The 12,877-nt window shown below is 34.4% G+C and overlaps 1 protein-coding gene across 1 annotated transcript in view; it reads right to left on the reverse strand.

Moving 5' to 3' along the window:
* ARAP2 (ArfGAP with RhoGAP domain, ankyrin repeat and PH domain 2) overlaps positions 1-12,877 on the reverse strand; it is a 348,358-nt gene that overhangs the window by 82,466 nt on the left and 253,015 nt on the right. Inside the window, exons 22-26 of the mRNA XM_063457861.1 lie at positions 11,992-12,139; positions 11,831-11,899; positions 6,568-6,642; positions 4,895-5,012; positions 1,794-1,916 (exon numbers count right to left, since the gene is read on the reverse strand). Coding sequence (XP_063313931.1) covers positions 1,794-1,916; positions 4,895-5,012; positions 6,568-6,642; positions 11,831-11,899; positions 11,992-12,139 — 533 coding nt within the window. The remainder of the gene's footprint in view (positions 1-1,793; positions 1,917-4,894; positions 5,013-6,567; positions 6,643-11,830; positions 11,900-11,991; positions 12,140-12,877) is intronic.

Consider the following 12,877-nt stretch of genomic DNA (forward strand, 5'->3'; position numbering starts at 1 on the left):
TTGTTCCACATGTTCTAACGGAAAGGAATTATCTCCTGGGCATTTTGGATTTAGCAAGTTTTTGATAGATTAATGTCCCGTTGGAACTATTAAGGTCCCCTGGGTACAAATGGTCAACATATAAATAACAGCTGAAAATACAATAATATCTAGTTCCAGAACAACACTATATATATATATATATATATATATATACACACACACACACACAAATAAGGTATATTTTGCATATCTTCTATATTATATGCCTATATTATATATGCATATAATATAGAAAGATATGCAAAAATACATGCTTAAATACCATCACCTTCTTTGTTCTTCAAATCATAATACAGAGACTTCATTCTTAGATATATTTATTTCCCTTGTCTTTGTTATAGCATTATATATGTTACACATGCAGAGAGTATACCAGTTGATGGTTAACCAGCAACATGCAAAACAGACACATATCAAAAGTAAATGTGTCAAAATACAACATGTTGTACTTCACCAAGAAATTCAAAATACATTAAAAAGGGAGTTATAACAAACAATACCTCTCTGTATCTAATGCCCATATTAATATTAAAATTGAAAAAAATTGGTAGGTCAGTAGCAAAAAAGTGGAAACTGTGCATAGGAGAGCAGACGGGAGAGACATACCACACGGTGAGTAAAATTGAATGTGTTTCACATTTGCAGCATACACTTTCTCAAAAAAAGGAACCTTGCATTCATTGTTTCATTTATATTCCTACATACAAGACAGAGAGTTATTGATTATATTGATATGACAAAACCAGTGCGACAGGTAAGGCAGCAGCAGGGCCCACATGCTGCAGGGTTTCCCATCAAGTGGTCCTCACACTTCAGGGAACTCAATGAGCATTTTTGAAAAGTGGTTTAGTTGGGTGCTGTGGTAAGTGAGTTCACAGAGAGAAACACATGGGTTAAGCAGAAATGTGTGGGGAGAAGAAGGAGAGCATATAGTTCCAACAAGCATCAGCCTTAGCAATCAGTCCCACTGGACCCAAGGGAAGCCACCATACTACACCAAAAATGTATGGAAACAGGAGGGTGACTAAAATATAGAAATTATAAGTTCTATGTGTGTGTCAGTGTATATGTATATCTGTGTTTTAGTATGGATCTGTATGTGTATATATATGTGCATGTGTTTCTGTGTGTGCTCACATTTATAAACTAACACTATATACAAATACACGCTTGCATTTAAGCAACAAAGCACTATACACAAATACGCACCTACATTTACACACCTACTCCATACAAAAGCATGCTTATGAACAAACACACATAAACTGCTTACAAATATAGCCCTATGGCCATATGGCAAATCTCCAGCTGGCAAAGCATTGTGGGAGTTGTACAACAATTGAGAATCTAACTTTTGGCGACCCTTCTTGGAGCCCTAAAATTTCCTTACACCAGGGCTCTCTCTGTAATAGTTCCACCACTTCCAGGACGGATATATCAAAGGACTCAAAGCTCTACCACACTATGCGAGTTGCAGGGAGGGGGAGAAGCAACAAATTACATTTTTCGATTCTAAAATGTACAATGTCATTTTCACCTTTAACATAAATCTTACATCCTTATATTTTATATGACTTCCACAGATGAGACAGTACAATAAATCCCACTGCTTAAAAGATTACATGAAACAGATTGCATGAATCCCTACACTATATCAAAACAGCTAGATGCATAAAGACAATATTGAAATGCATCTATATGTTCATATGTATTTCAAAGCATTAAAGATTGAAGATTTAAGTTATACATACCAGGACTCATAAGGTCACATGTGCAAAATGATTTGACAAGTAGATATGCAGATCCAGGGTCAGGCAGCATGCTCCATTGTAACACCGTGTTCAACACATTCTCCTTATAGTGCAATAAGCGTTCTAATAATGAAAACATTATGGAGGCACAGAAAGTCATTGAGTGAGAAACAATTTGTGCAGCAAAACAGCATTAGTCATGAAAACACTAATGTTTAGGATGCACTGGCTTTTTTAGTAACTGTAATTTTAGATTTCCGATCCTAAAGAAAAAGCAATTTGTGGTATTTCAGTTTCTACAGCATGCTACAGGTTATGGCAACACATAGAACTCTCATGTCCTTCACAAACATATCTTACATTAGAGTTGTAGGGAGCAGTGGATCTCATTCATGGCCATACCCACAGAGATGGCTCTTAGCAAAAAGGAAAGGACATAGGAAAAAGCAGTATGCTATGACGTGTTACCTCAAATTGTATTTAACCTCTGCATTTGGAGGGAGATTATGTGTGTTATGGGGAGATATTAGCAAGAGTGAACTTGCAGAAGATATTTTATATGTGATGGCACTCCCGTACTCCAGCTGAGTACGTCCAGCAAGTCCACTTCCTAGCTGCTTTCAGGGACCCTCTAACACTTCAGCCTCAGTCACCAAAGCTTGACTGGGGTCGCTGAGAACTTCTTCCAATTTGAACCAGTAAATAATATGATATCATCCCCTCTGCCTTTGTCTCTTCAGCTCCTTTCCCAGGCAGGTATCCTCACCCCTGCCTACAAAAGCACTTGCGGCTACCAGACCTATCCAGACCTATCTCTTTTTAACTTATCCCAGAATCCAGGGACCAAGCGACCTGCCAACAGGTCCAAAGATTCTGAGATACCAGAATAACAAACCAGGACAAAATGTTCTAGATGGAACTCACACTTTATTTTTAACTCAGTACTTAGAGTAACATACCAAATCATATTGAGAAACATACAGGAACTCATAATAACACAATAACATATTTATAAAGGGGTGGAAAAGACAATAACGTACACGAAATGTCTCCATTGCAGAAATCCTAATATGCAAATCTACCTGAATATGCAAATAAATGATTATTGCTATTCAGGTAGTGCATATAACTGTTTCGAAATTCTCACAACCAACAGAAGGTGCTGTACAGGTTCTACAGCCTCTACAGCCAAGTCCACCTAGCTGATTGAGAACATCAGCAGGACAGGAGAACACATAAAACATTTAACAATAAACAATTACAATATACACACCCTGCACTTGTAAGGGTGACTGAAACATAGGAGTCATCCAGGGGATTTGCTTGAAATGTCCACCTTAAGCTTCCAGCGATGGTGACTATGTCACATTATAACTTTACATCGATCTGCCAAGCAAACTCTTATGTAAGATGTAACTATTGAAGGACATGAGAGTTTTATGTGTTGTCAAAATCTAAAGTTATAAAATCTCTTCTGCAAGTTCACCTTTGTTAATTTCTCTCAAAATAGGGAGGCTAATTAAAATTTGCAGTAACACATAATGGCATATTGCTTTTTTCCTCTGTCTAAGGGTGGGTGTGGCTATGATTGGGATTCAGTGCTCACTGCTGTGTTTATTTTATTTTGATTACTGTAATAATTCTGTGTTGCTGATGTTTTTCTTTTTCGTAACAGCACTTTTCATTTGAATTGACTGTTCCTTGACAACATACTTTTCAATTATACTGTCAAAAAACATCACTTAAAAGTCTGTAAGAATTCGAGGGCTGTCCAGGTCAGTTCAAAACTCACAAAGTCAGCAATTTTTCAAAGAAGCTTTAGCTTTTAGCTTTATACCCCCCCCTCCCCCCCTCATCCCCCCCTCTCCCCCTCTTCTTATTTAGCTTTTAGTGAATTGTGCAAGTGCAGGGTGGCTTTAGTCTAAAATTATTTCAGTTTATTTTGAGCTGGTGACTTTGTTTTCAATATCACTTAAAGATCCACAGATTATGTATCATAGTGGATGCATTTTGCATGCTGTAACAAGATATTGCAACAAGACAGTTATAATATGGTAGCACTGGACTCTAAAATTCCAATTAATATTATAACCCTGTGAAATGTCAATTTTTGAACCTCTATGGGGACTGTGACAAATGTAGCCGATACATTTTCGACAGCCCTAATAATTTATTTTGAACTTAATTTAACTGGTATTATGCAGCAAGTTCTAAGATCAATCAAGTCGTAATCCACTCCAAGCAATATCTGCCAATCTTCACATCAACACCCTGCAAACTCTAAGGTACTGAAGACACATTATTCTTTCCCTTGATGACTTACTTTGTAGCCATTTTTTCTGTTGCTTTTCATTGCAGTTTTTGTACATGTAGTTTTTTTGTATTTTATCAATGCAGTCTTTTAGTACATATGATTATTCATTTTGGGGGAAAAATAATCTCTTGTTTCAGTTTGTCCTTACTCCTCCCTCCCTCTTTTCCTAGCATTACATACCTTCACCTAAATGGTTTCTTCGCGTTCTATCTCATCTAGGGATCACACATCACAATCTACTCTAAGCAATCTGCTATTTTTCACTAAGCCCTTCCCATTCTCCTTGAACCCACCCTACCATAGTTTATCATATGCCTTCTCAGGTATTTCAGGTGCATTTTCCCAATTATCTCCCTAATAACATTAAAAGTTTGTGCAGATGTTCTAAGACTACCTGTCTATTTACTCCAAATCTCCCCCTGCTCCCTCTTGTCTCAAGTCCCCATCATAACCTTTAGAGTACAACCTCACGAGCCATTTAATACTTTATATAAAAAGGTTGCAAATGCTAGACCACAGCTCATGGTAAGGGTCCTCTATTCTATTTGTATGATATGTTTGTGCTGTACTGTATATTGCCCCCACTTGTACAACACTGTGGAATATGTTGGTGCTATATAAATGCCAGTAATAATAATAATTATCATCTTCTTAAAGTGCTTATTTTTATTATGTAACAAGATGCAGAGTATTTCAGCAACTGAATAAAAATATAGTCTAAAAATAAATCCCGGTTGTTAAAACCAATAATTGATTTATTCAATTCAAGGTAAGACAATATACATACCTAGCTCTCCATTTTCAATGACTTCGAAAGTGGACCATAGCATATTCTTTGTGGTAGTTATTTGTTTGATTCCCACAGCACAATGAGTTAGTTCTGCAGCATCCATATTAGGGGATACCTAAAACATTTGGGACATACAGTATTCCACAATATTAATTTTTCATTTTAGCTATAAAGCAGCATATTTGAATGGCAACATATAGATAGATAAGGTATGCCATTTTGTAGGTTAAACTTGTTTGTGTCACCAACGCCACTCTTTTAAACAATCACTTATGATTTGTACTTATCCAGTACAATGTAATGAGGTCTCCTGCTTCTGTCTCTCTATAGATAAGGGGAGATTTATTAAAGCAAGTCAGGTTCTATTCTATGCACTATAAATGTAGGAAGGCTTTCTATTAGTTTCCATGGTGATTAGCACTTTGCCCAAGAATACCACCTGTTTTGCCTGGATCCAATTATTTGCTATTACTGCCACACTAATATTGACAAATTGTTTCTTAGTGACATTTGTGGAGACACAGATGGGTGGAGTGATAAATACATTTCCCACACACTTTAGCAGCCAGCAAATGGTCAAACACATCCAAGGGGATGCCAAGGAAAACAGACATCACCATAAGTTCACTAAAATAGACTTTGTAATGGCGTGGGGCATCAGGAATAACAGTTGGGGGGTCGCTCTGAAGGTTTGCTGTTAAAATGTATTAGTGGAAATCTGACAACTGACAACATCACCCTGACAAACTACAGGGATTTATGAAAGGACATCAGCACTGTTATAGAATGTTATGAGAGCATCATGATTGGCTAAATCATGTCCTAGTATGGCAAGACATCACTGCAGAAGCAGCATCACCTTAGGGATTCACAGCAAAAGCAGTGACCTAAAATAATAGTACACCTTTTCTATCATTTTAAGTGGCTCCGTCACTTTTCAATGCTCTACTAGTCCTCCTGTGTTTTTTTAACTTATGATTATTTTTTTCCCTTATGTATAATATCCAGGTTGACAGAAGATGAGAAAGAGCAGAGCTTTAGTCAAGCTATCAACTTTGCACTGCCTTTAAATCATGTGCTCATCTCCTTCTAACGCCTTGTCACTTCTATGAGCATTGCACCATCACTTCACTGTGTTCACATTCTCATAATCCTTTGTCAAACGGGTTTTAATTTAAAAAAAAAAAAACTGGCTTATATCACAAACTTCCATCTCTCTTTATGCGGCAAAATATTTCTAAGGGTAAACAGGATTTAGCCATACCGAATTCATGTTAACCGTTTTAGATTCCTATTTCTCAACTCACATTTCAGCACAGAGACATATTGGTGGTATTATTTGTATTTAAATCTTTAAATTAAATTTGTATTTGTATCTTAAAATATATACGCGTATCTGCCTGTATATTATATATTTTTGAAAGTGCATTATTATTAATTTCATTATGAGAATATATTTTAGAAAATGCAGTATTAGTCTTCCTTACTTATTTATGTAAGAGACTTGCAGGATCGCTGTAAACTGCAATCAGCATCTAATATACTGTTATACTATATTTGTTTTGTCTTTGTTGAGATTTTCGTGTAGAAATGTTCATGTTTATTATTGTGTAAACTCTTCAACAACACGGTAAGCAAAGCATTACCAACTGGATATTTCAAACACTTACCCTGATAATTATACAGTTATCCAATTCCTTTTTTTCCAAGTAAATTTCAATGAGCAAGTCCCCTGACTGAGTTACCTAAAATAAATATTAATTTAGTAAATCTACAAAAAGTTACTTAAATGATGTCATGTATATATATCAATTATACATCCACAGGAAGGAAGCAGTTTTATGGAATGACTAAAAAAGTAAACTCAATCAACAATACATGAAAAATCCATGGAGTAAAAGACTTAAAAAAGGAGCTAAAAATATTTTAGTATGTTAATTTTGAAAATAAACACTGTTTCTTTAAAGCATAATGTTAATGATTGTTCAGTATTAAAACGACTACTTTTTCACAAGTATTTTTTTCTTAACCCCTTAATAAACATGTAACAGTGCCGAGTTTTAATATACAATGAGAGCAAACCCATCATGACTTTAAGGTACAGCAGGGTTAGATTCCTGCTACTGCAGAGATGCCCCAGGTATCGCTTAATACTTGAGGCATCCTTCTGTCAACTGGTACCAGTATTCATTGCTCCAGACTGACCGATAAGCTGTATGCAGTGCTCAAAGTGGTCACATTCATGTTCACTTCACATCAAGGCACTGTGATTATTTTGAAATACGAGAGCCCCATCGAGAGAGAGAGGGATACTCATGGGGTATGATTGCATGGTTCTCTGACAACAGTATTAATTGTGTGAGCACCAGTGATAACTGACAAGATTTGCAGCTTGAAAAGGTAGGCTTAGGTTTTAGAAGAAACAGTGTCAGTTCACTAAATAACAGTCCTAGTAAACAAAAAGGTGTATAAAAATTAGGACAAGTCTGTTATTGGATCCTACAAGTCCCTCAAACACCTGGAAAAGGTATATATGCAGGCTACTCAGGGGCAGTAGCAGAATATAACTATGACATATTTACAGCTATGAGATACACACAATCTGCAATTTACCAATGAAAATAAATAAATATAAATAATAAAAAAAATATATATATATATATATATATATATATATATATATATATATATATATATATATATAATTTGTCCAACTAATGAAAAAATGGTTATATAAAAAGTATCTACTTACTTATTTAAATAATAGTTTGTGTAGCAGTCTTTGATTCTATGACAACTATTAAAGCTGTAAACTCTGCATACCAAATTATTTAAAAAAAATATGTTGCTTTAAAATGTAATTCCCTCCTTGCAATATTTGTTTTATTATTTCCAAAAATTAACTAAAATCCTAGACATATTGGGCAATTGGCATTTTACCAATCCTAACTAAATATTGAATCTGTTTTAAGTTATTGTTTTAGTTGCACTTGCTGTGTGGAAATTCTTATTATACGCAAAACTGAGAAAAATTAGTTTTTTCTTATTTTATTCATACATAATGCTGTCCTATGTATGCATATAGAGTATTATATTAGTCTTAATTATCCTTTTAAAAAATTACAATGAATATGGTGTACATGAACAAAAATGATTCAATTGTGGTAGAATGAAAACATGACAAAAAATGCTAAAAATCCTTTGGTCATTGGTATACCACAGTTTAAAACAGACTTGGTCCTTCAGGGGTTAAATTACAAACAATTAAAGCAAAATATAGAACTTAATTGCATGCACACATTGTGGGGTTTTCTACAAGGTGTTTCCTTTTTCATGAAAATATCTCGCGATTACATAGCCAAGATCCCATACCTGTCTCACAAGAGACCTTCATATTTTTGTCCCTTGATCTAGAACAGGGATAGGCAATCTTTGGCACTCCAGATGTTGTGGACTACATCCCCCATAATGCTCTTATACACGTAATGCAGAGTGGCAGTTTTGGCCTTTTCAATGCAAACACCTCATAGATGTCATGAATAACTAGATATATTATTACTTTTGAAGATTTCTCTGTGATATATAAGTAATCAAATCAGATATTAACTGCAATAATATACATATTATATGTATAGTTTAAATTTAAACAGATCTCTGTTTGCTAATATTATTTCCACTATATTTTATAAGCAAACAGATTTAGTGGCTTGATGTTATATGAGCAGATACATTATTCTACTTAATGTTGCTTGTCTAGTTTTATTTTGTTTCTCTAATAGTTTGTATGACTGCCTGCTTTTATAGCTAGTTAGTTTAGATGCCAAATGCATTTCCCAGCACATTTTAGGATATTAATGATATTTTAGTATCGTTCTTTTCCTGTAGAAAATATAGATGACTGTATAGCATTTTAAAATATTAACTTAATACATTTATTTTGGGCACTGTGATATGTAACACACTTAAACAAATGAAAAAGGGTGCAATTATTTGTATAAAAAGCAAGGGATATGTAGTGGTCTCAGGTTTTAGACTAGTCAATAAATGACTTAAATCAAAAGCTTATTCACATTCAGGAAAGCATGTTCCTGCTCAATATTGTAGGTTGGGGTTATGTCAGGTTCTACAAGGTATGAATAGGGTCTGGTTACACGTGTCTTATATAATTGGTATCTTATCAGAACTGCATGAGCAGAGATTGCTCCTACAAATATGAGTGATATTATTTGTACCTACCTACAGAATGTGTATGTTATTTAATTGTATACAAAGAAAAAAATTGATTTTTCGTGTTGTCTTTTTTTTATATACAGTTGCTTGAATATAGAAATTAATAGAAATGTGAGTACGGATTTCAATCCAGGTTCCCTGCCCATAACCTTTAAAGTTCCCCTTGTACCTCTTGTCTTAAGTCCCCTGTTGGATGTTAAACTCTGTATTTTGTATGAATGGTCTGTAAGTGATAAATCTCAGCTCATGGGCAAAGTCCTCTATTCATTTTATATTGGGTTGTCTATATTGTACGGTCTATTTTCCCCAATTGCACAGCACTGTAGACTATGCTGACAGTGTATAAATAACAGTAATAGTAATATTCTTGGTTTGACTGTGTAAACAAATTAGGATTTATTTTTTTAATAATACTAATACTGTAATAAGTATAATGATTGAATGTAAGGGACAGCACAATTTCAAAATACAAAGCAAATCTTTTAAATATTTTTAAGGAAATAGGGGTTTAAATTAATTTGTTGTCTGAAGCATTTGTTGTCTTTCAGAAAACTGAAGTTATCTTTTTATCAAATTTTTATTAAGTCATCTGCATTTGTTGTAAACCAAAAAATCATGACTCATTGAATTCATTTTAAAGGAAAAATGTTTACAAGGAATAGTCTGGTAGACAAGTCCAGACACTTTCTCAACAGGAGATTTCAGATTATTTTCTAAAGAGTGCTACAACAAACAAAATGTTTTTGCTTAGCATTATAAAAAAAAAATGAAAGAGAAAAATGTGAAAACTCTTGTTTTTTTTCTTATTTCTTTTTATTGCATTGAAGCATGCAAACAAATAAAAATATGTATCTAGTAAACAACTCAAAGAAATTGTGTCTGTTTAACTTCTGAACTGGCACAAACATATTGAACTTTCTTTTCTGTCTACAAAAGGCATTTCAGTTAATGAAATAAAAAGTACAGGATATTCTGCTCAAACAAACAGTATTAACATATCTGCCTCAGTCAGAATGACAGTGGACAGTGCGTACAATGATAAAGGAAACCTGAAAACAGCACTGTATAAAAAAATTAAACAGACTACTTTGCTATTTTTTAACATATTAAATGGCCAGTCCCTACCCCTAAACAATGTTAGCTTTATGTGTGAAGAGTATGTGCTCTTTTTTTTTTCATTGTGCAAAAAAGTGCTGATTTTGATAGAAATTGATGGTTTTATAAATTAAGTTTGTTACATCCCTTGATTTCCAAGCAGACGACCGGTCCTGTTACTTCCTGGTTTGATTAGCACAGTGTAGCTAAACTCAAGAGGCAGTAATTGCACCTGCCTTGCAAAGACTTCTCATAGGGCTGCATTTAGAAGTAAGCGATTGGACAGCCACAGAAAGTCTGGGCGGTGTTAGAAAGGCAGCAAACAAGAGAACTGCCACCTTTGCAAGATGTTTAAGATGATTTTAATGAAAAAAGGCATAATTAAATGCATTCAAGTTATCATTTGGGGTATATCTACAAAACATAGATTTTTATGTATTTTGTATTTACATAGTGGAGTTTCCCTTTTTAAGCCAACATTAGCGCTTAAGGGCTGTTAGGATATAATTGTGTGTTATTCTGTTTTTGATCAACAGGACCAATATCTCAGGTGGTACTATTTCTAGATACAGTACATTCTCTCTGTCATAAGTGGCTCCAAACTGGTTTAGGTTTGTAATGCCCATCTGATGAATATAACAATATGCCCAATGTATTGATACTGGTTTGTTTTCCTCTAACCAGCTGATGGTTGATGTGCTATAATGTATCACTTAATATAATTCCCCAAAATACTCTTACTCCTACTGTGTGCCTACTGCCACTGTGTGTTGTGGTGCTAATGGTAATCTACTTTTTGTGTAAAAACTTTTTTTTTTTAATTTATTTTTATTATATATTCTCAGACATATGAGTACACGAATGTCAATCATTGAGTTACAAGTCATCCAGTGAAAGCCATCAAATAAAAACGTAGTAGAGCGTTCAAATACAATATACATACAGTGGGCAACAGCCATATAGTGCACTCAAGGTGATACATCGGGCGTGATACACAGATCACGAATTGTAAACTCGAGAGTGACTATAAGATTAAGTCCCCTGAGTGGACCTGTTAGAATTTAAGCCCCCTGGTCATGGCTCAGTATACTACACTCCCGAAGACATCGGCACCATGGGTCGTAGGATGGTATATAACTAATTGGAGTATCCAAGTGCCCTAGGTTTTGGGTTTACATCCCCCTTTTCACTTCCCATGGTCCCCCAGCCCGACTGTCCACGAATGATATTCAGAACTGCCAAATTATAGTGTATCTATGTAATCTTCCGAGGGACAACCATCTAAGTTCTTCACTTTCTGTGTAAAATTTAAACCGATCAGATAAATGTTATTTTAGTAGTTGTGCAGGTGATTTATACATATTTCCCTGTCCTGCTAGGCAGGTGCTCTGGGCAATTGGTGCCACTGAGATAACCAAACCAGGAAGAAATATGACCTGTTACAGCCAGCACCCCGTGTATCTGAGTACACAACATGGCTGAGACGTAGGGAAACCCTCTAATGAAGCCAGTGACAACAATAAAATATCAAAATACACCTATATTAATTGGTAACCATAACAGGGATTTAAACTGGTGTAGCAAATTTACACATTTAATAACTATTACCTTGTTATCTTTCCATTTAGTTATAAAGCGGTTTTCTGTATCCATTTGTTGTAGTTGTTCTTCACTAACCTAGAAAGTAGAAATTAAATCTTAACTAAGCATTATTATATTACAATATACTCATTATTGGTAAAAAAATAAAAAAAAATACTTGCACTTACTTGAAATATCTTTACATAATGAGTAATTAAATTCTCTACAACAGAAACTTCATTGTCCTTGTGTCCATTTGTTTGAAACAAACAAGAAGAAAAGGCAAATGCTAAACTATGTATGTCCAGATGATTAACGTCGGAACATTTTTGGATTCTGTTTGAAAACAAACACAAACAATGCACGTATAAATGACAACATGATGTAAGCAGAACAGATTCAGTTAAAGAATATGACCTTATTTTTATTTATTTTTTTATGTTACAGGATGTACAAAATACATTGAATTAGAGAAGCACAATAATGTAGGAAATATATATGTATAAAAATGTATTTTAAAAAAATAGAATTTTGTTTTACTAAGTACACTAGTTTATTTATGCTTTATTTTGCTCAAGGTCTCACTAAAATATCTAGATATAGTCCATGTTATTTTAATGGTAAAAGCCACTGCTGGCATTTTCTAGATGTACCTGAAAATAAAAGTGCTTTAATTGATGTACTTCTGTGTGCAATTTATGTAATAACTGGAATTATAGCGTAATGTTCCCAACCCAACAGCATCAGCATTTCCTGTTTGGGTGTCATGATAACTCTGAACTTTCATAAGTGTTGGATGGCAGAATAGTTATGATTAGAAAAACTTGAAATGTCAGGGAATGCATTTTAGAAAAAAATCAGATACACAATAATATAAACGTGAGCAGGTTTACTTTTTCCATTTTGGTCAAAGCTGGCCTATGCACACATAATGTTTAGAGCTCAAGTGTGTACTAGAATGAGCTGTTAAATTATGTCATTTGTCACTTGAACATCCCTTAGAAATATGTTTGGTACTGATCTCTTTAGCACACAATTCTAAATTAGAATGATACAATAACATTCTGTCTTGTC

Source organism: Pelobates fuscus, chromosome 6 (assembly GCF_036172605.1).
Source record: "Pelobates fuscus isolate aPelFus1 chromosome 6, aPelFus1.pri, whole genome shotgun sequence".
NCBI lineage: Eukaryota > Metazoa > Chordata > Amphibia > Anura > Pelobatidae > Pelobates > Pelobates fuscus.